At 41.6% G+C, this 27,890-nt stretch overlaps 1 protein-coding gene across 3 annotated transcripts; it reads left to right on the forward strand.

Annotated features, from left to right (window-relative positions):
- KIF3A (kinesin family member 3A) lies at positions 1-27,890 on the forward strand. Of its 3 annotated transcripts, none has more exons than XM_053376755.1 (18): positions 1-164; positions 4,383-4,656; positions 6,082-6,226; positions 6,895-6,979; positions 7,378-7,483; positions 8,779-8,918; positions 9,879-10,076; positions 11,692-11,866; positions 13,311-13,412; positions 16,578-16,649; positions 19,389-19,545; positions 20,882-21,062; positions 22,077-22,187; positions 24,395-24,520; positions 25,141-25,194; positions 26,102-26,170; positions 26,325-26,449; positions 27,662-27,890. In XM_053376755.1, the coding sequence occupies exons 1-18, from the start codon at positions 159-161 to the stop codon at positions 27,708-27,710; spliced, it is 2,175 nt and encodes a 724-aa protein (XP_053232730.1). In that variant the 5' UTR covers positions 1-158; the 3' UTR covers positions 27,711-27,890. The 3 variants fall into 3 exon arrangements, with proteins under 3 accessions (XP_053232730.1, XP_053232731.1, XP_053232732.1); XM_053376756.1 differs by lacking the exon at positions 16,578-16,649 and adding an exon at positions 18,282-18,290 and having other exon boundaries at positions 2-164; XM_053376757.1 differs by lacking the exon at positions 16,578-16,649 and having other exon boundaries at positions 2-164.

Raw genomic sequence — 27,890 nt, forward strand, 5'->3', positions numbered from 1 at the left:
AGTCGGCGCAGGCGCACTGGGGCCGGCTATTGTGTTAACCATTATTGTAGCGAAGCGGACGGGCTGCTGCCGGCCTCCTGTTCCCTCAACGCCCCGCAGTCCCGGGCCGGAGCCCCTCCAGCCCCGCTGAGTCCAGCGCAGGCAGGCAGGCAGGCAAGATGCCGGTGAGAGACCGCGCTCCCCCTTTCCCTTCCCCGGCGCCTCGGCCCCTTCCCCGCCCTCCCTGCTTCCCTGCGCGCTGCGGGTCCGTTGCTAGGGGCGGCGCTGGCGGAGAGCGAGGCTGGGCGCCGCCGGGTGAAGGGCCGGTAGGGCGGCGGGTTGCAGGGCTTCTGCGGGGGGCGGGCGGTTCTGCAGGCTTATGGGCCGGGGGCGGCGGCTTCGCATGCATTAAACGTGTAGTTGTTACTGCTGCTGCTGTTAATAATGTGTACCTTACAGGAGTCAATAACACCTACCTCACCTATTCTATTATTATCTACCTTATGTGTAATATCTACCTTACAGCGGATTTTTTAAAAAGAAAAAGCCACCTACAGAACCGATTGGAAAATTCGCAGTAAAAGCATGTGGGCTGTTGTGAATATTACATATGTATGTGTGTTTGTGTATACATGCATACATATACAGTGCTTTTTTCTGGGGGGGGGGACGCAGGGGGACACATACCCCTAAACATTTTGTGAACCTTTGTACTTTTGCCCATTTACTGTATTTATTTTTCCCGATGTGAACTATGAAATGGGGATTTTCTTGAATCAAAATGAGAGTACCCCTAAACGTTTTTTAAAGAAAAAAAGCACTGTACACACATAAATTTTATATAAAATTTGTGTGTGTACAGTGCTTTTTTTCTTTAAAAAACGTTTAGGGGTACTCTCTCTCTCTAGATATATATAGCGCCCTGGGGAGATGACTTAGGTGCTGCTAAGGCAGCCATTTGACTTCACATCATTGATGTCTCTCAAGACAGATGGATGCCAACCATATATGTATGTATGTATACTGTTCATTGGGCCTGGGTCCTGAAGGCAGTTCTCAAAAGTGAGATTCCTGCAGTATGAAGCCGAAAATCCAGAATGAAATCATCATGTGATTACTTGTTGTGATGCTGTGGATAGATGTACCTCACTGAGCAGGGCCTTCCCTGAAGGCAGTTTTCAAAACAAGGTTTTTGCAGATTGTGGCCATGTTTAAATATGCAATAAAATCATGTGATTATTTGTTGTGATGTTGTGGACATATGCCATACTGGGCAGGGACCCTTGAAAGGCAGCTTTCAAAATGAAATCCACAATAAAAGGCTGAAGGCATTGACTGATCACAGTCAATGCCTTCAGCCTTAAGGCAGAGCAAGTTTTGGTATTTACAGTACTGTGTGCATTGGTGACTGGATTGGTTATCCTGTGTTGAATTAAGCCCCGACTCAGTTTTGTATGTTGGGGATGTCTGTGGAATAAGTGTTTTCTGGGAAATGTGATTGCAAAAATAAAAGTAAAATATATTTAAAAGATGATCCCAGAAATCAAATTTAGCCTGTAAAAGTCATTGAAATCTCCTCAGGTTGACTTAGTATGGCTTATGTTAATTTTGCTTGCATTAGAATATTATGCCTTATACCTACATCAGTGCTGTGAACTTTCACTGAGGCTGTTCATTTACTTTTTTTGAAGCAAAACCAACATTTTTTTCCTGTTGTTACAGATGTCACAATGTATGTGTAGTTGAACTTACCGCTGAGTCAGAGCCTTTTAATGCATTCTGTTGTGTCTAAGTAAAAGCCTTTTGATGTGTTTGTGATTTCCTTGCTGTGAAGTCATATGCATCCTCTGTAAAGCGGTAGCAACTTTATTAAACGTGTATGCTGTTCTACAGCAAGACTTCCTAGGCAATTTAGCGTGAAAGTCTAGACATCAGAGTTGTCTCAAAATTGGTTAAACTGTGGCTCTCTAGGTGTTGCTGGCTTTTAATCCCCCATCATCCAATGGGGGTTATCACCATCCTAACAATGGTGACTGGATTTGAAGTGAATTGTATTTAGCAACATTTGGGTGGAGTGTGGGTTTCGACTGCTGATAAGTAGGAGTGGTCAAAGGGTTTACAAATGCACACACACATAGGGAATTTTGCAGGACCCTCCCAGATGGCACCCACCAAAGTGGATGCAAGCACATAGGTAAATATTAAGCAGCGGATGAAAAACCTTGCCAATACTGCTATTGCTTTTCATAGAAGGACCATTTGCCTATGCCTTTGCTCAGATTTATGATTCTGAGATATGTAATATAGAGAACCAGGCCTTTGGCTGGTTGACATTTGATGCCCTTTTGAAGGGGGGGTTGTTGGATTGTCTTTATTTTTATTATGTATTTTGTGTTTTTTATACTGTATTTTTTTTGTTGTGAGCCACCTGAGATCTACAGGTATAGGGTGGTATACAATTAATAATAATTTAAACAATACATATTGGCGGAGGATGACATGGAGGCTAAGGCTTCAGTCTTAACTCCACTTACCTGGGAGTAAACCCTATTGAATCAATAGGACTGACTTCTAAGTAGATATGGTTAGGATTGTACTGTTGATGCTTAAATTGCCCATATACCACCTTGTGCAAATGCATATCTGACTTAGAATTGTAGAATTGAAAGGAGTATTGCAGGCTATCTAGTCTAACCACTAAGCTTGCTGCAAGAAATCCAGAACTAGGTCATCCCCAGCAAGTTGCTGTTCAGCCTCTTGCTTGAAAACCTTCATCAAGCAAGACCCCAACCCTATTCTGGGTAATTGGTGCTAATGTCAAATTGTTCAAGCAGTTCTGCTAGTGTTAACTATTAGCCCATTTGAGCTAGTGTCTGTGGCAGCAGATAACAAGTCTTTGCCCTCTTCTGTGTGATAGCCCTTCAGTTTTTTGAAGAGTATATAGTCCCCATCAGTTTTTCTTTTCTTTTCTAGGCTAAATATACTCAGTTCCTTCAGTCTTTCCTCCTGACCATCTTTGTTGCCTTGCTTTAAACCCATATTTCAGTTTGTGCCCTTCTTTAAGCATAGCACCCAGAACTGGACATGGTACAGTATTCCAAATGAAGTTGGACCAATTAATGGAGTTTAAAATCACATTTGCCTTGTTTGCAGCTACATTACACTACTGACTCATGTTCATGTTTATAACCAGCTACAGTCCTGAGATCATTTAACCTGAACTGCTGCCAGCGCAAATATCTTTCATCCGAGACCTGCGTATTCGATTTTTTAATTTTCTTTTCACTTTTGCATAAATGCAGAACTTCACAGTTTTATTTTGTTAGCTTTTTGTTTTAAATTGTTTTGTTTACAAACATGTATATCAAAGAATATTGATATTGACAATGTTCTTTCAGTGCATGGTATTTATAATATGGTTCACATAGAAAAAACATCTCAGTGTAAATCTTTTACTTGGCAAATGTAACACATTTAAATATGGTGTAAACCCTTTTGATAGTTGGGGATTTTACAAAAAAATCTGCAATGCAGTTTGACTTACTTTTGAAACATGTATGCTGCAATCCAAAGAGATAATGATGCGCCAATATTCTGGCGTCACCCTCTTTTTTTGGTCTGTTTATGTTCTCTTTCCCTTTGGAGAATCTGGGGAAGCATCTTTGAACTCAGGGAAGTTTGGGAAAGGGCCTATAGTCCCTCTCACCATGGCAAGTACAATAAGTTCCAGTCTTCCCCCTAACTTAGCTGGAAATGATCCCTAACGTTGTGCTTTGAAGGTGCTTGGAAGTCTTTGGAGATACAGCGCAAGTGCACAACAATTGTGGGGATGATGATCCTCTGCCTCAATTCCAAGGTTGGGACAAAGGTTCAGACCCTCATCTTGGAGCACTGAAACAAGCCCCAGACCAGGAGAGGGATGAATAATTCTTCCAGTGGCACAGGGTACCTCTTAATCTGCTGGGTAAATGCAGAGGTAATCCCTGCTCCCTCCCCTGCCTTTTTTTTTTTAAATCTTATATCTCGAGAATAAAAGTCTACAAGCATCTACAATAAATTTAAGCAAAGGTCAGTTTTTCAGTTTCTTGTAGACCTTTCTCCAAGCTTAGAGCTGATACGGGAAGCATGGGAGAGCCTTTGAAGGTGTGGTGAAGTCAGGGTCAAGTCCTTTCCTCACAACCACTTTGGGTACGGGGCAGAGGCAACCATAAATTTTGAGCAGGTACCAAGGCACACAAAAAAGTTGAAGGGCCTTGAATTTGAGGGTTCAGTGTAACAGTATGCCGTTTCTCTGCCATCAGAAGTAGTTGTTATCTAGTAGGTGGTGATTACAGATCACTTCTTTGCTTTACAGCTTTGCTTCTTTCATGAATTATAATTGGTTATTTTCTTTCTTTATGTAGATTAACAAATCTGAGAAGTCGGACAATTCTGATAATGTTAAGGTTGTTGTTCGCTGCCGGCCTTTCAATGAACGGGAGAAAGCAATGTGTTACAAGATGGCAGTTAATGTCGACGAAATGCGAGGCACTATTACTGTCCATAAAACAGATTCTTCCAATGAACCTCCCAAGACATTTACATTTGATACCGTTTTTGGACCAGAGAGCAAACAACTTGATGTTTATAATTTAACAGCAAGGCCAATTATTGACTCTGTTCTAGAAGGTTATAATGGTAAGTGCTTCTTTGTTGCATAAAAATGATGGTATGAGCTGACCCTTGCTTTATTAAGAATTGCAAATATCCCATGTTGTTTGCACCTACTGTTCTGCTTAATTACAGAATGCCAACTGTTCATAATGTGTTCTGCTTCTGAAAAGTGCCTCTGTTTTTCTAATTGCTAACATAATCATCAACAACATTTTACTGTGATTAAGCCCTGTTCACACACTTACATAATATTCATCCTTCTGCATTATAATCTCCCAAGTCCTCTTAGAATCATATCTGGTCCCCATCAGACAACATGTAGATTTCCTCTCCTTGTTGCAGAGGCAACTTTTGTTTAGAGAAATAGTTGTGTCCAGGGATAGCCAACATGGTACCTTCCAGATACAGTTGGACTACCAACACTCACCAGCCTGTTCAGACCTTGGGCTCTATTGCACTCCTCTTTCCCCTTTCTTCTTTCAGTGATGCTGCAAGAAGAAGACTGGCAGGGTCTGCTTCCTGATAACAGCAACTGCATCCCGCTCACAGTAAAAAGTCAGGATCATAAAACACAGGTCCTAGCTTTGTCCAATAAGCCATAGTTTGAACAAAACTACTAATATTCCCACAGCTGCATTAAAGGAAGAGATGGGCAAGGTCAAAGTTTTAGCAAGCTCATTGGCATAGCACTGAACCATAGTTTAGCATTGTATCCATGCCAGGACACGACACCATCCCTGACTTTTCACTTGCTGTTTCCCCAATTCCTGTTATAGGCCTGTTCTCACATTATGTAGATATGTATGTATGAATGAATGAATTTGGATACATATACTCGAGTCCTCCCCACCTTCTGGTGTGTAAGTTACATTCATATAGAAACCTTGGAAGTTTTGTTTTGTTTTTAAGGCGAGAGAGAGAGAGAGACCTAATTATGGGACCATGCACCCTTCATAGTAAATGGGGAAGGCGTGTATTTTGCACTTAGTACTGTAATGTGTATCCTGCTATGACAAGTAAGGTGAATTTTGGGCCTGTGTTAGAATTAGAGGGGGTGTTACTGAACTTGTACACGGAGGCTGCTAGCTAATACTGCTGAGAAAAAATCCATTAAAAATCAATTTTAATGGGTTTCCCCTTCTGTACTTGTCCTAGTGATACATGCTTTCTTGATAAGTAACAATTTTCTTCCCCAGTCTAGTGAAACTGACCAGAGGTAATGTTAAATTTCAATCCTCAATTTAAATGAACTATGAAGAGATGGTTTAGTGAAGGCAAAACTAAGGAGGTGGGAGTGTGTTAGGTTCGCTGTGGCTGGTGCACGTCGTGCTAAGCTAAACCATGATTATTATTATTTCATACCCAACCATTGCTATTTACATTGTATTGTCTTAATAGTGCTGGTGGTGTCCAAGAAAGGATTAACAACTTCTCTGCCCTATATTGCAGGCACCATTTTTGCTTATGGACAAACCGGAACGGGGAAAACATTTACTATGGAAGGTGTCCGGGCTGTTCCAGAACTCAGGGGGATCATTCCAAATTCTTTTGCTCATATTTTTGGCCACATTGCAAAGGCAGAAGGTGATACAAGGTAAATCACTTAATTGCTTTCCTCACCCCCCAAACCCTAAAACACCAGTGCTGGGTGAGGCCAATGGCCAAAACTAATCCAGAAACCTGTTTCAACACATTCTCAGCAAAATGCTTCTTGGAAGCCCACAATCAGGGCAGTCTGTTGCATTTCCCCTTCATCTGGTGTTTAGAGTATTAGGTTAGACTGAGGTTTGGATTACTTGTGAACATGGAGGTTGCAGTTTAGCTATTTGTGCTATTATGTCTACCCAAAACCATCCTCCGTGAATTTGTCTGATTTCCTACTAAAGCCACTGGCCATGGTCACATCCTGTGGCAGTGAATTTCACAAAGTAATATGCTTTGTGTGTGCTGGATCTACTGTGTCTCAGTTTCATTACATGGTCAACATGGTCACATTCTAATGTGAGGATGATTATTTTCTCTCTCTGTGACATCATTGTTTTGTAATCTTGCATCATGTTCCCACTTTGGCTGCATCTTGTCCCCCAAAGTCAAAAGTCAAAAATGCTTTCACATTTTCTTACAGGAAACATGCTCCAATCTCCTGATTGAAATAAGATCCCTTCATTATTAGTTTTACATCAATCTGGTGTTTTGCATATTTGCTTGTAAGATCAAATTAATTCTGGATATGTTCTTTTTTCTGGGTGCATTAAACTTCAGGTTTTTGGTCAGAGTCTCTTACTTGGAAATCTACAATGAGGAAGTGCGAGACCTGCTGGGGAAGGATCAGACACAGAGGCTGGAGGTAAGCACCAATAACTTTTAAATTAGTGAGCAATGGGAATAGTATAACAAAATTACTAATGTGCAAATACAAAGTGTTGTATCCAAATGTCACTCCACTCATCAGAAAACTCTTCACCCCAGCAACAGCTTCTGTGAATGAAAGAGCGAAGGAAATTATGTTTTGCAAATTCTCACTTTCTTCTTCACCCTCTCTCATGGTGTTCCAAAAATTTCTTAACCCTCTGGAATTTATTTGGTGAAATGTAAGTGAACATTGCCTCCCACCCCCCCACCCCATTCCATTCACAGAAGCTTCCACTCAGAGTCTCTTCTGTGAGCAGAGGGACACAGGGCAGTATTTCTTTAAAGGCTGTTTTTAGGCGCTTTCCCAAAATGACTGCCTGATTTGTCTTATAGGTTAAAGAACGACCTGATGTGGGAGTCTATATCAAAGATCTTTCAGCTTATGTTGTAAACAATGCGGATGACATGGACAGAATTATGACACTTGGTCACAAAAACCGTAAGTTGCGCATAGCTGTTCTTGCCTCCGTTATGTGTGATTGACACATTATGTCTCTGAGGTGGGTAGGGCTGCAAGTTCCATTGTACAGTCAGAAATCCTTGGGCTGACAGAAAGAGTTAGTTGGATACCATCCAATTGTTGTAGCTTTTCTAAATTATTAATTCGCATACCAACCACTTTCCAAGTAGTTCACAGTGGATGCTTTTATTTTTGTAATTACCCTATACAACAGGTTAAACTAAGTGATAGGTTGACTTGCCTAAGTCTGATAAGGCTACTCAGTTAGTTTCATAACTGAGGAAGGATTTGGTTCAAATCTTATCACTATATTACACTGGCTTTTCAGCTGAGCTCTTATGCTCTTGTGGAAAAGAAGAGACATGCCAGCCAATTTAGGAAAATACAGAATACCTGAATGGAAGTTGGACGCCGACCGCTCGGGGGTCGCATAACTAGTTAGCATGCCAGAGTTTCGATAATGAATGAGACTCTGGCATGCTAACTAGTTATGTGACTAGTTATCCAACTTCTTAGAGGGACAAGTGGTGTTCAGCCATCTGAGATTAAGCAATACCTGAATGGGTAATTGAAACCTTTAAAAATTATGTATTTGCTGCATGTGGTTGGCTGATAACCAGCTGAAAGAAATCTAAGCTGCGTAATACCAATTAAATTTCACTAAAGTTCCTGATGTTTCCCGTTGGCTTATTTTTCTGCATTACCTATGCAAAAATTGCTTGCAGACTGAAGACAACTGGGATGCAGATTCTTGATACTTGAGTTGTTAAAAAATAAATATCATTCAGCTCTCAAAGTGAGAACTAAATCTAAACGAATTTCTGTCTTCCCCTATGACTGTATGTGCAGCTGAATCAAAAGCTGTAAATTTGGAGCACCAGAAAACATTGCTGCTGTTCACCCTCGGCAGTGTTTTCTTTGACTATCACAGCTAATGTGATAAACGGATGCATTATAGATGTGTATTTGTTTTTAGCAATAAGAAGCTGTGATTATTATGCATTAATTTGATAAATAAGGGCCAAAGACAACATGTGTGCCTCGGTACTATAGTTTTTGAAACAATAATCTGTGCAAAGTGTTGCAGTTGCTCTGGTAGTGTCAGAACAGTGTTATTTCAATTCAGGTGCTGTTATTGTTTCATATGTTATTATTGTTATGCATCTTTGTGCATTTATATTGTAAACTACCCTGTGATCCTCAAATGAAGGGCAGTATTGAAATTTAATTTTTTTTTAATGGAATTGTTAACGTAAGCCTTTCCTTGTACATAGGTTCTGTTGGTGCCACTAATATGAATGAGCACAGTTCCCGTTCCCATGCTATCTTTACAATTACAATTGAGTGCAGTGAGAAGGGTGTTGATGGGAATATACATGTGCGCATGGGCAAACTGCACTTAGTAGACCTTGCGGTAAGTTGCTACATTCATTCCTTGCGGAGAAATTGTTGCATGCATTTCTGATGCAGCTGTCTTGGGCTATCTTAACACGAGGGCTGAGATACCATCACAGGCATCACAAGAGACCCTTCTTTCAGAGCCATCTTGTGCGGGTACTCAAAAGCAAGTGTCTCTGTGTTAAGTGGTGCTTACTCACAAAGGACTGCTGGCTCAAAGCATTGGGACAACCTGGGCAAATTCACCCAAGCTCAGTTGCAAGGAAGAAGAAGACCATAACTTTGCAGGAACAGCCTTAAAAGCTTTTACTGTGTAACTATCATTAAAATCGTGGAGGATGAGATTCTGTGGCATGTTTTCTTCTGGGAATTGATTCTTGGTTTGTTGGGAAAATGTAGTAGGTTCCCTTAGATCAGCTGAAACTTCTATGCCCTAGCTGGACTTTTCTGCCTACCAGTGTTTAAAATACAGTGTTTGTTCCTGAAAATCCTCAAATACAAAAACAGTATATCTGGAACTTTATTTGCCTTTTAGCTTGTGTACCTTTTATAACCCACAGCAATTATGATCTGCCCCTCTGGCTCTGCAATAATGAGGGCTAAAAATGTTTTATTTAATAAAAATGATCCCACTGTTCCCTCTTCCTGCAGTGCAGTAGCTTCTCTACATATGTAATACTTCTTTTTCTTATTGTTTTCAAGAAGACCCCAAGGCATTGCTTGTAGCAGTTGTTATTTTAGGGATGTCATCTGCCCTGGCGTTCCTTGCAGTGTTTCTGGGGTGCAGCTTTTGAGTCATACACCAAGTATGAACTTCTTGATTAACTGAAGTTTCCCCTTTCCTCATTTTATTCAAATGGGCAACCCTAGTCTTTCCTTTTCTAGCTGCTTTGCAGTGTTCTGTGCTCTCGTTTGCAGAAAATGCTTGTGCTGGAATTTTCCATCCCTTCTAAATTTCTCCCCTCTCTTTTTCAAGGGATCAGAGAGGCAAGCAAAAACTGGAGCCACTGGGCAACGACTAAAGGAAGCTACCAAAATCAACCTTTCCCTCTCTACCCTTGGGAATGTCATTTCTGCATTAGTGGATGGAAAGAGCACTCATGTGCCTTACCGGAACTCTAAACTGACTCGACTGCTACAGGATTCCCTTGGAGGCAACTCTAAAACTATGATGGTAATGACGAGAATGTCACATTCAGTTCCATAATGCTCCAGTGAGCCGAGGCAACAGCTTGTTGTAATAGCTGCTATTGCTACTTCTCCTTTATGCTGCATTCTCCCATGCTCCTTCCCAAGGAGTTTCCACACAGCACTTTCTCCCTGCTTCTCATTTTGTCCTCACTTAGCAGGGATTTCAGTTGGGCAGCTTGTACACTATGCCACACCAGCCCTTAATGGGAATTTTTTTAAGTATGTGTTTGTTTTGCTGCAAAATTGTGTGTGGGATTCAGTTAAGTTGTTGTATACATGGAACAATGTCCGCTAGTACAGCTGGACTCCCTCTCCCTTATGTGCTCCCATATGCCTTAAATCTACTCTGGCTCAGGTTTGGGGGGCATGTGGGGGAAGGAAAGGGGGAAGGAAAGTCTAGTTGCACAAGTAAGCCTCTGTCTGCATGCATACCCTACTTAGCGCTACCTTGAATTCCACCCTCTATTTATAAGTAATATATACAATATGGGGTGTGTATGTAAAGTTTTAGCTTTCCATGTTTGGGGTTTGGGTTAGCATAATTCTTGAAAGCATGATAAAGCAGGCATATAATAATAATAATAATAATAATAATAATAATAATAATAATTATTATTTATTGTTGTTAGGGCGGCTAACAACAATAAAATAATACAACATTCTAAAATCATTTCATTATAAAACTAATTTAAATCAAATTGATGGCAACCATTGGGCTAGAGTTCTGTGAAGATTGCCAAAGGAGGGAGTCAGGTTGTGCCCTGGCCAAAGGCCTGATGGAACAGCTCTGTCTTGCAGGCCCTGAGGAAAGATGTCAAGTCCCGCAGGGCCCTAGTCTCTTGTGACAGAGCGTTCCACCAGATTGGAGCCACAGCCGAAAAAGCCCTGGCTCTAGTTGAGGCCAGCCTAACCTCTCTGTGGCCTGGGACCTTCAAGATGTTTTTGTTTGAAGACCGTAAGTTCCTCTGTGGGACATACCAGGAGAGGCGGTCTCGTAGGTATATATATACATACAGAATATATACTTACATACATGTAAATACATACAGAAACATTTTTTTTAGCCTGGTGTGTTTAGTATAATGTAGGAAGCGTTACCAATTGGTGAAGCAGACACGAACCACATTGATAAATAACTTTCTACATTTCTATGCATTAAAGGAAAGGTGCTAGTTCAGGCAGTAGAGCATGAAACTCTTAATCTCAGGATCATGTGTTTGAGCCCCATGTTGGCAAAAGATTCCTGCATTGCAGGGGGTTGGACTAGATTCTGTGATTCTATGGAGCCACCTCTTTATATATTAGGCTTCCTAACTGGAGTGCCCCCTGTATAAGTTCAGGCCAAACCCGGGCACAGGAATTTGTGAACCAAGTAGGGGTCTCTAACAGCCGGACAACAGACAATTTGGCCTTCAGTTATGCTTTGGGCTGAAATCTGTAGAGCAGCCCCATGGCCAACAGGCGACAAAACTTTACCCTAAATGTGATCACTGTGCTGTGCAGTCTGTAGAATTGACTTTGTTTCTCTTCAAGCTGTAGTTTTCTAGGTTCTTGCTTCCACCCAGCTTTTTGTACATAGCTTTATTCTTATTTCTTAGTGTGCAAACATTGGTCCAGCAGACTACAATTATGATGAGACTATCAGCACTCTGCGATATGCCAACCGTGCCAAGAACATCAAGAATAAGGCTAGAATTAATGAAGATCCAAAGGATGCTTTGCTTCGCCAATTTCAAAAAGAAATTGAAGAACTTAAGAAAAAGTTGGAGGAAGGTAACCTGCCAACTCTTTTCCACCAGTCCTTTTTCAATAGAGATTACAAGCAGGTAGTAGAAATAGCACTGAGTGTCCAAATTACCTTTATAATTTTCCAAATGGCAGAGAAATTCTGATTGTTAAAATGCTTAAAGATTTTGAACCTGTCCTCATAGGAAGGCGTGGGGAACCTTTGGCCCTCCAGGTGTTGCTGAACTACAACTGCAATCTGCCCTAGCGAGCATGGACAATGGCCAGGGGTGATGGGAATTGTAGTTTGGCAACATGGAGGGCCAAAGGTTCCCCACACCTGCTGTGGGGTGTACAGAATGACACCCCCTTTAATCCTCACAACCTTTTGAGGTGGGTTAGTGAGAGTGAGCAACTGACCCCTAAGTCATTGTATTAGAACCCGAATATTCCCAAATCTAAGTCAAGTACTTGAACCACTACATCATACTTGCTCTGAACTTCAAATTAGTGCTTAATTCCTTTCAATAAAATATTACATCTGCCCACTAGATGGTACCTGGAGCTAAGAGTAGGTTACCGGTTACTTGTTTTTCTTTGTTTAGGCTTGCCTGCAACTAGTGTTTTACTTATTTAACAAAATTTATATGCTGCTTGATTGAAAGTAGAACCTATAAGTGGTTCACACACAAAAACCACATTAAAATTGTTAATAAAAAGTGTTTAAAAAGTATTTTTTATAATTAAAATTGACAGTTAAGCTAAAAGCAGATTAAAACATATGTCAACTATTACATGTCTGGATACATTTGCCTAAACAAAAATACTTTTAGCAGGCACTAAAAATAATAATACAGAGGTTCCCAAACTGGTCTACAGCCAACTAGTAGTCTATGAGTTTCGTTCAAGTGGTCTGGTGAGCAGTAGCTGAAAATGTAGCGCACTAAACATACTGATTTCTAATTATATTTTTATTGCTTCTCTTATACGGTATCTTATATTTTATTAGTTGTTCTATGAAATTCTAATTGTAATACAATAAGAAACAATGTAATAAATAAAAAGCAATAGAAATCACACAGCATCTAGCACAGCTCAATACAATTGCTACAATAGGTAGAAAAATCATTAAGTGGCTTGCTAAGATTCTTTGATATTTTCACGTGGTCCACCCGGAGGAAAAGTCTGGAAACTACTGAAGGCACAGCAAAGGCACCTGCCTGATGTCAAAGGATACAGCAAAATCAATTTGATAAAGACCAGGCCCACATCCAGCTGCTAATGGTAGTCTGTTTGGTCTGCCAGGCTTCCTTGCAGTCCGATTTTCTAGGAAGGGTGGGAAAGGAAATTGGACGGAACTAGGGTGAGTTTTAAATTAAGATAATGAAGTGTATGGGTGCCTCGCTGATGTAACAATAAGCTGTAGATGAGCACTGACTGAAGAGTGTCTGTTTCTTGGATAAGCTGCTAAAAAAACACAATAATACCATAGGGGAAGAGATCTCTGGCTCTGAGACGAGTGGCTCTGAAGATGATGATGAAGATGATGATGGGGAGATTGGAGAAGATGGAGAAAAGCGAAAGAAGCGAAGAGGTAAGGTGCTGAAAAAATAGCTGCAGTTAGCCTTTTAATTATTTGTATTTTGCTGTAATTATCATGGCTCTTTTAGAAGTGTTGGAATTGCTTACTTAAAAGATAAATGCTGTTTCCGCTTGCACAACACACTTGTGCTAGTTTTCTTGAATAACGTGGCTCTTAAGTGACAGTATGTTCATAGTTCAGGAATTCACAGGTATTTGAGTTCTTGGTTGATTTTTTTCTCAGCAATTGTAACAGGGAGGGTGCACGGGTAGTCAGATAATCTGGGTTGTATGAAATGCTGTAAACTGTCAAGGGTTGTGCATATCAAGGTGGTCACTGTCTTGTCTCAATACTTTGGTGTACTTAGTACAGGCTTTTTTATTTTAGGATATACACTTGACTCTTGAAAATACTACTGGAAAGCAAGCTCCACTGAACCAACATGTTAGTGCCTGGATTTTGATTGTGTAGCTGGAGAGATCTAGCTGTGAACATATTTGATGTTCAGCCACAGTTGCCAAGGAGTTTGCTGTTTGGGCCTCTCTGTGTTTATGCCATGCTCATTCCTAAGGAAACACCTTGTCACATCTGCAAATCTGTTGCATCCTTCTGTTATCTTCCTTTTGGGAATGAGGGAGCAGTGGTGATGGGTCTTTTAATCATTTCTTTCTAAAGACAGTTGCCTTATACTGAGAGACCCATTGGGCCATCTAGCTCAGCGTTGTGTGCACTGATTTGCAGCCGCTCTCCAGGGTGTGACTGAGGTCTATCCCAAGCCTCCTTGAACATGCTAGGGATGGAACCAGGGACCACTGGCATGCAAAGAAGATGCTCTGCCAGATTCTGTTTTCTCTGTAAACAGAAATCCATATATTTTATCCATAACAACATAATCCAAACAACATAATCATAAACCTGAAATAATTTCATCCATTTAAACCACATGCAAAGTCATGATTTTAACACTGAGCCCTCACAGCACATTTTTATATTAGTGTGAAAAGAAAATTGAAGTTCAATCCCAAGTTATCAGCATAACTTGATGCATTCTGTAAACTAATTTCAGGCTTACATGCAAGCAGATTAGGCTAAAGTGATGCTCCCATCTATACTTTTTTACCTTTGGGCCAAAGAAGTAAATAATTAAATTGATTTAAACATGAATCAACTGAATACTTTGAAGTTTTTGCAAACTTTTTCTTCTTGTTAAATAAGCCTCTTGTAGCACCAAGGATATTGACCAGATCCTCATGCTCATGTGTTTCCTCACTGTGACACCCCATGCTGGGAGGTCTTGCACTTATTTGAACATATTTAAAACATATACAGCTGCATATTGGACCTGCCAGAGAACAGGGCAAGGAGATTCTGTGGCTAACTGAATGCAGAATCTCTTGGTTGGAATGTTGTTGTCTTCATCAGTGTTGGGGAACCTATGGTCCACAGGCCTAGTAGGGCATGACAGTGGTCCTAATTAAGACTTTAAAACTGTTTTCCCCAAGCCGCACCCACCTGCCCAACACTTGACATCAAGTGTGACATCAGGTGTGGGACAACTAAAGACATGCTTGAATTGGGGTACGCCAAGCAGTTTCCCATTAGTAGTTTTCTAGTGCAGCCAATGGGGCTGTGCTCAATGCCCATCAGCTGATGGGTTTCTTCACCTTTGAAGGAGATGATCTCAGTGCCAGCTGGGAGGACCCTGCCAGCATTGAGCCATGGAGGGTGGGGGAAGTAAAGATCCACTTCACTTCCCAGCACCCAATCTATATGTATGAGCCTAAATGTTCTTTATCTTTACCATGCATGGAGGAGGGAGAGAATGCCTGAACAGGCCTTGTGTTATGTCTGTTTAAATCATGAGTAGCTCAGTGGGTCTAAACCCTTCCTGCATTAAAAAAATAAATAGGTGTCTGCTCTGTTGACATTTCTTCAGTGGGTTTCTGTCTTCTGCTTAGATTGGTGTGTGTTTTTGTGCAACTAGTGCGTTTATGGGTCTGAAAAGCTAGTATTGCTAGATGGTCTGTCTGATCTGTGCTCTCATTCTGAAACAGTGGGTATTTAATAAAAATCCTGACAATTTCCTTGATCACAGTGAAGAGGAGCAGGCTTATTTATGGTCATGCTGCCTCCAGATTTGTTCCGGTTTCAGAGCAGTGTGCAGGCTTGTTGCAAGATCTCTGATCCTATTCAGTTCTGAGTGGAAGAGTCACTCTCATTTAGTAATAACAACTGCTGGCTTTATTCTTATCCAAGCTGGTTTCTTATTGTTGGGCAGCTAAGATGAAACTAAAATGTTTTTGAGGGTGAAGCTACCTGCCTATGGCATCATAACAGTAATTTTGAAGCTAGTTTTTCAAAAACTGCTTCATTGCCCATCCGTCACCCTGCTCCACTCAACTGCCAGAGTTTTGTGGGAACAAAAAGGTTCTAAAGTAAGTGCTGGTGCTGTTTGAACCAAATTAAGCACACAGCTTACCAGTTATCCCTGTACATGTGAAAACATGCACAGCAATTCATTAGTTTTGTGACAGGGATTGGCATGGGGAAGATGGATGTGAGGCTCAAAATAATGGTCCGAAGGAGGAAATTTTTTAACCTGTTGGATGGGATATAGTCCCTATTGCATTCTTTCACATTCTCATGATATGTAATTCAGAAGTGCAGTCCCCCTCCACATGTTCAATTCTTGACTTGAGGTTAAATGTAAATCTTGGCTGCATCCCTTTAAGCAATAGACCACGGGGTACTACCATTCAGATGTCTTTGTTCCAATGTTAAAGGTCTGTGTCCTTTTCCTTCTTCCAGATTGCGTCCTTGTTCAGTTTCCCATTTATCCATTGCTAGTCACAGTTAATAAGTGACCCAACACCGAAACTGTTTTATTGAAAAACACCACATTGACTGCTAGAAGAAGTGAGAGAGGCACACATTCCCTGAGACCAAGGCAACTGTCAATTGCCTCAGTTGATTATTATTATTATTTATTTAAGCCACTAAGATGACTTGGGTCAATCAGTCATGTGTAACACTGCAGCTGTACATAGGAAGACGATGAAAATGGGATTGTGCAACATGAAACCAGTCTCTCTGAGCTTCTTGTCCTTTAGAGCTAATGCTTAGCATGTGTTTCTTTCATCTTGTTTCTTCCATGGGGCCTGCTTCTCTGTTTTCCAGGCAGTAGCAGCAGCAGTAGTTCAGACTCTACATGCTCTGTCATAGAGAAACCTCTGGATAAATCCTTCACTAGTGAGTGGGAGCTCTTTGGTCATCCAGTGAAGTTTTGGCCTTTCCATAACCTTTGCACTCTTTGTTTTGATGCTGCATTTTGCTCCCTGTCCACAACATTGGTTTTGTTCAGAGTGAAATGTGGATTCTTCCCCACCCACCTACCCAAGTTAAAGCATGTTTTTTATTCCCCTTTGCTGCTTTAAACTTCTTGTGGAGGGTGGTGGTGGGGAGAGAGCTGTTTGAGATTAATCTTTGGCTAAATAGCTGAGGACCGCAAGAATACATGTTAGTACTGGTCATATAAGGTGGCAGGAAATGAGTGGATTTTTTGGCATTGGGTGATGTTCTCTAAAATCATAGCTTTATACTGATATACAGTCGTATATATTTCAGTAGGATGTTAACAATCTTTCTCTAGATATATATATATTGGAAAAGTTGCTAAGCAAGTGTGCATAGTTCCGTAATCTTCCAGAAAACTGGCTGAAACTCTTTAACGCTAAACAAGGAAAAACTTCACACTCCTTTCCTGGGCCAAAAAGCTCTGCTTGCGCAGAGGCCACTTCCCATCAGCCTCTACAATATGTGTTGGCATTTCTCCTTCTGCACATCAGAAGGAGTGACTGGGAAATCCCTCCACCTGTGGGACTTACTGTGTATCTTGGAGCTGCTAAGTTGCAGCATTTAACTGTTGTGGGTAGACATGTCAATTTTGGTGCTGATGAGGTAGAACAAGGTTCAAGGGGTTTTCATTAGGCACTTTTTATTAACAGTTGGAAACAAATGAGCTGCATCTTCTGCTTCTAACCACTGCTCTTAATCACAACGGGATGTTCTCATTTGAAAAACACTTTCGGTCCACAAAATAACCTTGAGCTTGAAAGAAGCGTGTGGCATAGATTGGGCTTTCAGGTTTTAACAAAAACTATTCTTCCCATTCTGTGACTTCTTTCCCCCTTTCCTGTTCTTTGCATGTTGCATGTTTTCATTGCATTTGTTCCTTCTCCCCCAATGCTACTACTTCTCTTTGATGGCACCAGCTAAATTTGCCACTTTACCTCTATGGAAGCACCTGAGTTTCTAGAAACAAAACTATGCAACTCCCAGCTGAAATTAACACTGAAATCTTATGAACTCTCCTACATGTGTGATTGGTCATGTGAGATGCAACAGCCAATTGGCAATTTGTTCGAACGCCAAGTAAGCTTAACTGGACATTTATGGCAATTGGCTATGTCAACATGCTCTGGTTTAAATGAGGGTAGTAGATCACCCTCTTGGATGTTTCTTAGAGCATGATCTTTGTGAGAGGCTTGCAGCTTGAACAGCAGAATTTAGCATAATATTGTTGAGAGAAACAATGTTATCCTCCAATGTACTGAAGATTAATGATACTCTTCAGTATAATTTGGGGCAGCGATGATCACATTTAATCTTGCATTTTGGAGTTTTAATTTGCTGGTTTTTCTTTTCTTTTTGTCTATGGAAGCATATTTTGATGAATGCTTTTACTTAAGATCTTGTTTCTTTTTTTCTTTTTGTAAAACAAATCAAGCCAATAATGTGTTTCTTTTTTCCCTCCCCACCCACTTCCTTTGTGCGTGTGCTGCCTCTCTGCGATTTGTTTGCCTCTTCCTCTTAAAATGCAAGATCAATCAGGTTGGTGTGTTTGATTTGCACTCCATCTAATACAGTTGAAACTGCTTAATATTTTGTTAAGAATGCCTAGCTTTTTCTCTCAGACCTCCATTCAAGATGCCCCCAAATATCTTAAGACAGTGTTAATGGATCCAATGCAGTTCTACACTGAACTGTCACCACTTGAGCAAAGCTTTTCTGTGTGTGACATTATCCAAATGTAGCTGTGGGAAAGAGCAAGGGTAGTCTAAGGGATTTCCCCTTACAGCAGCAATAAAACTGTTGCTCCTTTTCAAGATATAATCAGTCTAGATGTATCCAGATAGCCTAAGATGTGGGGGCAAGAGAGGGGAGAGCAAAATGGGGCAAACAAAGTAATGATTCTTTCCCCCCACCCTTCTTTTTCTTCCCTTGAATTGCAGTGCAAAGAGTTTTCTTTTGGTTTTGCAAACCTGCTTTTAGCTTTTGTACCCCTTCTGTCATGATAATTTTGTTCCTTCATACATATATCTTTTATTTTTCTGTTATTCTGACTATATACATTCTAATTATTAGTTTTAAAGTGCTGGCCTCTTCAGGTACATGTGGCTGTTGTGTGTCTTTTAAAGTAACTTCCAAATCGATTGAGTTACAGAAAACATTCTGCAGCTAATTTGATATACAACTGTCCTTTTCTAAATCAGCAATTTATTCCCTATGTCACAATTCTTCATTCCAATCACTGATTCTCAGCAGATGATTGTTATGATAATTATTTGGGTTTTTTAAAATCACTCACGCCTCTAAATAAATTAGAATTCTGCTATATGGCTGGAGGACATTTTTGAGGGCAAATGCTCCAGGGGTGACTATATTAGCAAATATTTCGATAAAAATTTCAGCTCCTAGTAAATAATTAAAAAACAATCACTAAGATGGAGCAGGGCTATCACCAGAGTGTTGTTCTTTCTCTCTCTTACAGTTGTGCATTCCTGTAGCTTCTGAGTTAATAGTAGCAGCCGTAGGCTCTTTAATTCTTGTTATAACAACTAATCTAATTTTTTTAATGGTAATTCACATATTGGGACTATGTATGTATATGCTTGATTTATTTAAACCTGCACTTGGTTCTCCTGAAAGGAAAGAAGAAAGTTTCTCCTGACAAGATGATAGAGATGCAAGCGAAGATTGATGAAGAAAGGAAGGCTCTTGAAACAAAGCTTGATATGGAAGAGGAAGAAAGAAACAAGGCCCGGGCAGAGCTGGAGAAGCGGGAGAAAGACCTGCTTAAAGCACAGTGAGCAATGCTGAAATTGGAATAGAATCATGTTTGCCGTTTGTATAGAATTACATGGTTGTAATCCTGTGAAGCAAATCGGTATGATTGTCGGGCTCAGGCTGAGAGAAAGTGGCCTGCCTAAGGCTCCATCGTGATTTTATGGCAGGAGTGACATTCAAATCCAGGACTTCCTGCTTCATAGCTCAGTCTCTTAGGTGGCACAGCTCATTGGTGATAAGGGCATGTTGAGATTTGGTTTGAGATGTGGTTGGGGGCATTTCAAGTGCATTTGGGATCTTGGCAAGGTCCCCAAAGTGGGAGGATTTGAACTGTACGTACGTACACACACACACACACACACACACACACACACTGCTTGCCTGGCAAGGTATAGAAGTTAACTTATGAAGCATCTTGCTCACAGTGGCAATAGACCAGGCATGTCCAAACATGGCCCTCCAGATGTTTTTGGAACTACAACTCCCATCATCCCTAGCTAACGGGACCACTGGTGAGGGATGATGGGAATTGTAGTCCCAAAACATCTGGAGGGCCGAGTTTGGCCATACCTGCAATAGACCCTGCCTTGCAACAGCTCGTTGACACTTTGGGCATGCGTACTTTATCATGCACTCTAAAAACGCCCCTTCTTTGGGAGACTTGCACACTCCAGAGACCCCAAATGTAACTGGAATGCTCATGCATACACCCCACACATACAGTTGCATTTTTCATATTCCTCTTTTGTGATTGTTCACAAGCTAAAGAAAGCTTTCTCTCTTCCTCTCCATCCCACCCCCTACAGACTTTCAGGCCACGCATTCCAAACATGCATTCCTTGCCTACATGCAGTTCTCCAATATGTACAACTTCCCCCGCACCACAGATATACTGTGGGGCTGTTCAGATGTTAGTCTGTACCAAGGAGAGTTGACGGGGTTTAATAAAGCCTCTGTTGTCTAATGCTCTCCCCTGCCCCCCACAGTTTGCACAGTTCTACAGAAGATGCTAAATAAATAAAGAGAACTGGGAGTGGGGACAAGATCTTGAGAGCACAGCAGGACAGCAAACTAACAGATTTTTGAGAGAACAGGGTGAGACTGTCTCCTTCTAGCAGCCCCTAGTGGATTGAAAAGTAGGCCCTGTTCAGCCCAGCTAAATTTAAGCAAGCACTAGGGAACAGGCTTAAGTCTTCCTACAGTGGTTGCTTGTTTTCTTACATTTATTTATTAGATTTAAAGGAAACTGTTTGGGATTTTGGGCATGCAGTGTGTGGGCCCCTCAACTGAAGTTGGAGATCTGTATGTAGCTTTAGAATCGTTACGATTCCCCCTCCCTTCCTGTTTTTATCCAGGCAAGAACATCAGTCTCTTCTGGAGAAGTTGTCAGCCTTGGAAAAGAAAGTGATCGTGGGAGGTGTGGACTTACTGGCAAAAGCAGAGGAGCAGGAGAAGCTTCTAGAAGAATCCAACATGGAGCTGGAAGAGCGTAGAAAAAGAGCAGAGCAGCTCCGGAGGGAGCTTGAAGAGAAAGAGGTTGGATTTTGCTGCCCTGTTCAATTGCTGTGTTTTGAAAAGGCATTCACAGTCCTTTCTTTACCTGCATGTTGTGCATGTGCAGGCAAGACGAAGGCACATTTGAAATGAGAGGCAGTAGATGGTATCGACGTTTGTAGAACATGGTGATCCCTGAAAGATTAAATATCTTCCGCTTTAGTGTGCTATCACACTTGCTCAAGATATGTGTTTCTGTTTGGTGTCTGAAAGACTCCTGTCCATGTTGAGGGAATAAGCTTGTCCAGATTACAAATGATTAGAGAGAATTTGGCTCTAGGCCAGGGGAAGCTTTTCCCTCTACACGCCCTGGCTGTAGACCTGGGCCCAGAAACTAAAATGTGCAGGAGCTCAGCATGCATCACTGCAAAAACTTCCGTATAGGTAGCAGAGTTCCTCATGAGGCACTTGAGTGGGAGCCACAGAAATGGGGTTTACAAAGGGAAAAAAAGAATAGTGGGTTAACTTCCATAAAGGCCGTCCCAGTGAAGGGAAAATAGAGAGGAATGGGGAGTAAGAGAACAGCAAGCTGAAAGAAGGCTGCACAGTGATGCTTCAGACTTTGCAGGGCTTGAGGAGGTAGAAGCTGGAAACCTGGCAATAAAGAATGAGTGACACCTTTTTCTCTCCTTGGCTGCTTAAACATCCTATGGTCTTTTAAATGGGTTTGTGGGAGGTGGTTATATGTTTTTGTTATGCATTTTGTGTTCTCATTTTGTATTTTTATGCTGTAAACAGCTCTATGATGAAGAGCAGTATACAAATTTAATAAATAATAATAACAACTTGCCAGTAGACACTTTTGGACCAAAGTGATGGTGTGGGGACAAAATGGAGGTGAGATGGGGCTGTGAGGCAGCCGCTTACATAGGATCCCTGCATACACTTGTTAAGTGAATCATCCCCAAAAGCCAGGACTGAATAGCACCCTCCCACCAGCACATCAGTTTGGACAATTCTGGCTAACTTGTGGCATTTTTAATAATTTGCAAACAGCAAGAGCGTTTGGACATTGAGGAAAAGTACACCAGCCTTCAGGAGGAAGCACAAGGGAAGACCAAGAAGCTGAAAAAAGTCTGGACAATGCTAATGGCAGCCAAGTCAGAGGTCAGTGTCATAAAGTCTTCACGCTTGTTCCCACGTAAAAGAACAGTCCAACCCGTTCCTGAGCCATGTTGAAGGCAGATATGAACATGCAAATGGCCCTTGACCCTTGTACAAAGAAAAGGTGGTGTTGCTCACGTTGGGAGTAAGAAAGAACCACAGAAGGAAATAGCATGGAGTGTGTGAGAGTCATATGGCTGTTCCATATTTGGTTATTTACGTAAGTGGACACATATACTGTTAGTATATGCTAACAATGCACACATATACAGGGTCATCAGTGTGCAGTGTGCCTTACATGATAACGTAAGCATTAAAAAAAATCTTGGAAAGAGCTCACTTAATTTTCCTTGCCAGGTGAGATGAGGTTGGTGGGAACTGGGGAGAGGCCCTTCTCAGTGGTTATGTCTCATCTGTGGAATGCTTTTCCCTGACTGGTACAAGAGTTACCACCCATCTTTTTGTTTTAGAAGTCAAGTAAAACTTTTTTCTTCTTTTGGGTTTTTGATGGTTTCATTGACTTATTTAATGTTTTGTTAGCTTTTAATTGTTTTTATAAGTCTTATGCTATTACATTGATTTTATTTCAGTTTATTCTTCTTCTGCTTAAGTTTTATTATCCTCTGAGTGCCCCTTTAGTGAAAGTGTGCAGCACAACAAAATGCTCTGCCATTTGTAAGCCTCAATAATCGATAGCTTATAAAAATGGCACCTAACTTGAAACTTGGCATACATGATCTGCCTGATGAGGTCTATGAATGAGCTGAATTTCAAATAGATTCAGTAAAAATTTCCACAGAAAAGCCAGCTTAAGCAAGCTGAAGATGAACATTTTTGCCATGTTTATTATACCAGTATATCATTTTTTATTTTATTTTTTACAATTTTGATTAAAACTACTGGTGGACTTTATTCAGACTTGTCAAAGAAGATGCACTTTCATTGGTTTGGTGAAGTTCTGAGAAGCAGTTCAAAAGTAATCATTTGTTTTTTTTAAGCCAAAGGTAACTAAATTTTGAAATGCAAATTTACCAGGGCTTCAGTGTTTGCTAAGGGAGCCACCTGGTGGATAATGTAAGCAATGCCCGTTTCTCTAGCTATGAGATATACAGTGGTACCTCCGGTTGTGGATGGGATCCGTTCCGGAGCTCCAGTTGGATCCTGAGGTTTCCACAACCGGAGGGACCACTTCTGCGTGTGTGGCGAAACACTTCCAGATTTGTCAGTTTCACAACCCGAAGTTTACATTACCCGAGGGTAACGTAAGCCAAGGTGCTACTGTAACAGAATGGTGCAATGGTTAGGTAAGGGATTGTCAATCTTTTTAGGCTACTAGACACATTTTGAAAATGAGAAACTGTTGTGGGAGGTCACAACGCACAACCATGTGTGTACGGCCCCCATGCCCCACTCAACACTGCAGCACCCTCCTACACACACTGACACAAATGTGTATACACCTCTAAGGATGGCAAAGGGTGCTAGAAGAGGGTCCCTCTGCATAGTTCCTTCTCAAAATTTCTCTAGCAATACAGTAAGCTTGGATGCTTTATAAGACCATATGAGATCCAGGCAACATGGGACATCTTCGCAATCTGTCATTGGGCCTGAAAGACCAAGGAAGTGAGCACTATTTCTGTTGATTTTGAAGAACATTACCGTTTACAGAGCACATCTGTTAAGACATCAGCATAAGCTTCCACGCTTGGCTCAATATGAAAGAGCCTTAATGCTGGTGCTAAACTGGCATGCTTTTTGTTGATCAAGTCATGCCTGTTGACTTCATCATTGTTTTCCTTATTCTTCTGTGAGCTGATCTGAATGTCCTTTTAATTGAAAGTGGCTAAGAAATAAATAAAAATAGGTTTCCTTCCCTAACCGGTAATTTTCATTTGCTGGAATTACCTTCCACCAAATGGTTAGAATGGAAAGAAAGAATAATGGAGAAGATGAAAACAAATTAATGCTGGGTTGGGGCCTGTTCGTTTTTAAAACCACCAGATGGAAGGGGCTTTGACAGGTAGAAGTTCATTCTCTTAGAATGAACTGAGCATGAAAACACTCTTCAAGTATGATGCCAGGTTTGGCATGGGATGATCATGATTATCTTTACACCACGAGCTTTATGTGTCTGGTTGAATAGTCCATTTCTTAGGGGATGATCCTGTTTGTCGCTTCCTGATGGCTTGCTTTATAATTGGTATTCATAGATGGCAGATTTGCAACAAGAACATCAGAGAGAAATTGAAGGCTTATTGGAGAACATTCGACAGCTCAGCAGGGAGCTTCGTCTTCAAATGCTTATCATTGACAACTTTATACCTCAGGATTATCAGGTACAATAATTGAAGGAGCCCTGTATTTGTTTTGAGAGATTCAGCAATAATGACCCTGGAAGCAGCCTTTTTCACCCTCGGGACCAGTTGTTACGTTAACAGAAGCTGTATACTTGCACCTCCCTTAGCATAGTTTCCCAAGCTGCCCTTGTTATGTCTGAATCTCAGACAGGGCTGGCTTACCCACAGGTGCTAGGGGTGCCAAGCACCCGGGCGCCAGGCTCTTGGGGGCGTCAGGCCAAGAGTCCAGGGTCGAGATTTGGAGTCGGGGGGATTGAAGAGCCAAGCCAGTCAACAGCCACTGCCGAGTGGAGCAGAGCCCTTCAGAGCGCCACAAGCTTTTATGCTGCAGGCGCTGAGGCAGCTGGCCATCTACGCCCTCCTGCGCGCCTGGGATTGGTGGGCTGTTGAGGGGCCTGCCCAGCGCACGCACGCTGCTCACATGAGGCGCACAGCTTCCCTCCCAAGCCTCTGTGAGGATTGCTCTCCTCCCTCCGTCTCCAGTGGGGCGCTGGGCAGTTTTTTGCACCCCGGCGCCGCATATGCTCAAGACGGCCCTGATCTCAGAGGTCATGCACCTGTGTTACTTTCCCCCCTTTTCTTCTGATTTTTCTTTCAAGGAAATGATAGAAAACTACGTTCACTGGAATGAAGATATTGGAGAATGGCAGCTGGTACGTAAGCACAGCTGCAATGCATGGGAACAGTGATGTGAAACCCAGTGGCAGTCAACAGGGTGGTGGCAGCACATACCTAGTCACCTGTCACTGCACCTGTTGGTGTGGCTTACTGGGATGTGGAAGGACAGCAAGGTCCGTACAGTGCTAAACCACAGGCACAGCTACTCAGGGCTTCCATCAGTGCATATGCACTGCACCAACTTCATCCCTCTCCAGTAAGCCTCAGCAGCGCTGGTGATGGGAGGTCAGGTAAGCTCCACTGCCCTGCCAGCTACTACCAGGGCAACATTAGGACAACCTGAAGGACCTTGATCTTTTATGTTATACCCCCTTTATTATCAGGACTTCCCATATTGTGTTGCTAGACACAAAAGCTGTAACCTACCTGAGTCAGTTTTTTATTATCCAGTGTAAAATACGTGGTCCACTCTTTCCATTAGATGGAATATCTGTGTCTTGCATCTGCTTGTGGAATGAATTCGCCAGGGAAGCTCACCTGGTGCCTTCGTTACATATCTTTAGGCACCAGGCAAAAACACTTCTCTTCTCCCAGGCCTTAACAATCTATGGCCTATTTAAACAAATTATCTGTGTGGGGTGGGTGTTTTTATATTGTAAACGGCCCTGTGAACCTCAGATGAAGGGTGGTATAAAAATGTAATTAATAAAATCAAATGAATAAGGACCCGAGCCCTGTCAACACTGACTTCACTGATTTTGGTGCATGGCCAGGATTGCACCCTTAAAATGCTTCTGGGCATATTGAGGACAAAACCTGCCTCTTTTCAAATTGCCGAGATTGCCCTCCTTGCGACAAAGGAAGCAAAAGACCTCCCAGCAGTGTGGTTACTTGGTACAATATCTAATTTCCTTCCTTATCTTCTTTTTTTTTTCTTTTAAGAAATGTGTGGCATATACCGGAAATAATATGAGAAAACAGACTCCCGTGCCAGATAAAAAGGAAAAAGATGTAAGTGATCCTTTGCAAATGTAGGCTGCTGTAGTCCACACTTTTCCAGCTTTCTACACTTGCATTTTTTGTATAATTTCCTTCAGCTTTGATGCTATACTTTGGTATGACCCACAAATGTCCACTCACAGTGTCTGTTTTACCCCCTCCTCAGCCCTTTGAGGTGGACCTTTCCCATGTATATCTAGCTTACACAGAAGAAAGCCTGAGACAGTCTTTGTTGAAACTAGAGAGACCAAGGACTTCCAAAGGCCGATCAAGACCCAAAACTGGCAGAAGGTAAGGACTGTGTGGCGATCACACAGGCTCCCCAGATGTTTGACTGTCTATTGATCCCTGTGCCACCACTGTGATTGCTTCCCCACTGCCACCAACCCGTTTCTCTCGGGTACACATAGAGTCCAGACAATTGTTAACATTAAACCAAATAAACAAGTTTATTTTATAAGCATTAACAAGTTTATGGTTTCAGATAATTTTTCTTGTCAATTTCTTATTCTTAGTTTCAATACCAGCCTATACCTTCCTATTACCTCTAACTGATTATCCCAACTGTCTGACTCCTCTTAACAGATTCTCTCACTCTCTCACATCAAACTATCCCAACCCACAGACTTATCCTCCCTCTCTCTTCTCTAACACCCGACTGACCTCTTAACAACACTAACTCTCTCTCTAACTCCTCCCCTTAGATTCCCACTTGCCAATCGCTTCACACTCATTTAACCCTTTCCTTATAACCCAGCACGATGTCACCTAGGAGGGCAAATGCCACAGACTGCTATAGGATATTGTGTTTTGCACCATCTTGAAACTTTGTCCTCACTCCCATTCTGCTCAATGCCAAATAAAAACTCAATGAATGCCCATGTTGCATGTCTGAAGCTGACCTAAATTGCAAAATTGGGGGTGTCCTTGCTGTGTGCATACCAGGGCCAAAGGGTTCAGTTTGTGTATGTTGTCAACGTTCACTCTGCTTGGGGAACCAGTGAAAAATTATAGAAGTGAAATAAATAAAAGTAGCTCTCAAATGGAATGTGGTTGCAATTAGGAGAATAGAAGCCACTGGCCACTCACAAGTTTACAAGTGGGCAAGAATCTTTTCTGTCCCAAGAGGATATATTTTTAGCCCAGGGCCATACTGAACTTAAAGCTGTATTTAGGGACATTGCTTCCCTAAAAGTATATTAGATTAATCTACGACAAATTATACTCCCTGCCCCCAAACTCTCTGCTCTCCTTGCCATTGAATCCATGGTTGCTATTGATTACCACAAAATTTAGACATGTTTAACATGTTTTAAACATTTTTAAAAACATGTCAGTGTAAGCACCTTTTAAATGTTTCGTTGTGACCATGCGCATACCTTAAATGAGGGCATCTTAGCTTCCTCCTGAAATCAGCCTGGTTTCTTGATTTTGTTGTCTGTACTTTGATTTGACAGCATTAATTTCTCTCTTCATATAACTTTCTTTCTCCTCTCCCAACAGAAAACGTTCTGCCAAATCAGGCGCTGTGATCGAGTCATTGCTCCAGTAGACTCTGACAGTGGTGGGACTGCAATAAAGATTAGCGTGTGGCTTAATACTTGGCCCAAATATGCAGATTCTTGTTTCTGGAGATCGCAGAAGAGTTTTGATGTTTGGTTGACACAGAAGTAGCTACAAAGGGCTACACTTGTGTCTTGGAGACAACAAGAAATACATTTGTTTCCCTTGA

Source organism: Podarcis raffonei, chromosome 2, assembly GCF_027172205.1.
Source record: "Podarcis raffonei isolate rPodRaf1 chromosome 2, rPodRaf1.pri, whole genome shotgun sequence".
Classification (NCBI taxonomy): domain Eukaryota; kingdom Metazoa; phylum Chordata; class Lepidosauria; order Squamata; family Lacertidae; genus Podarcis; species Podarcis raffonei.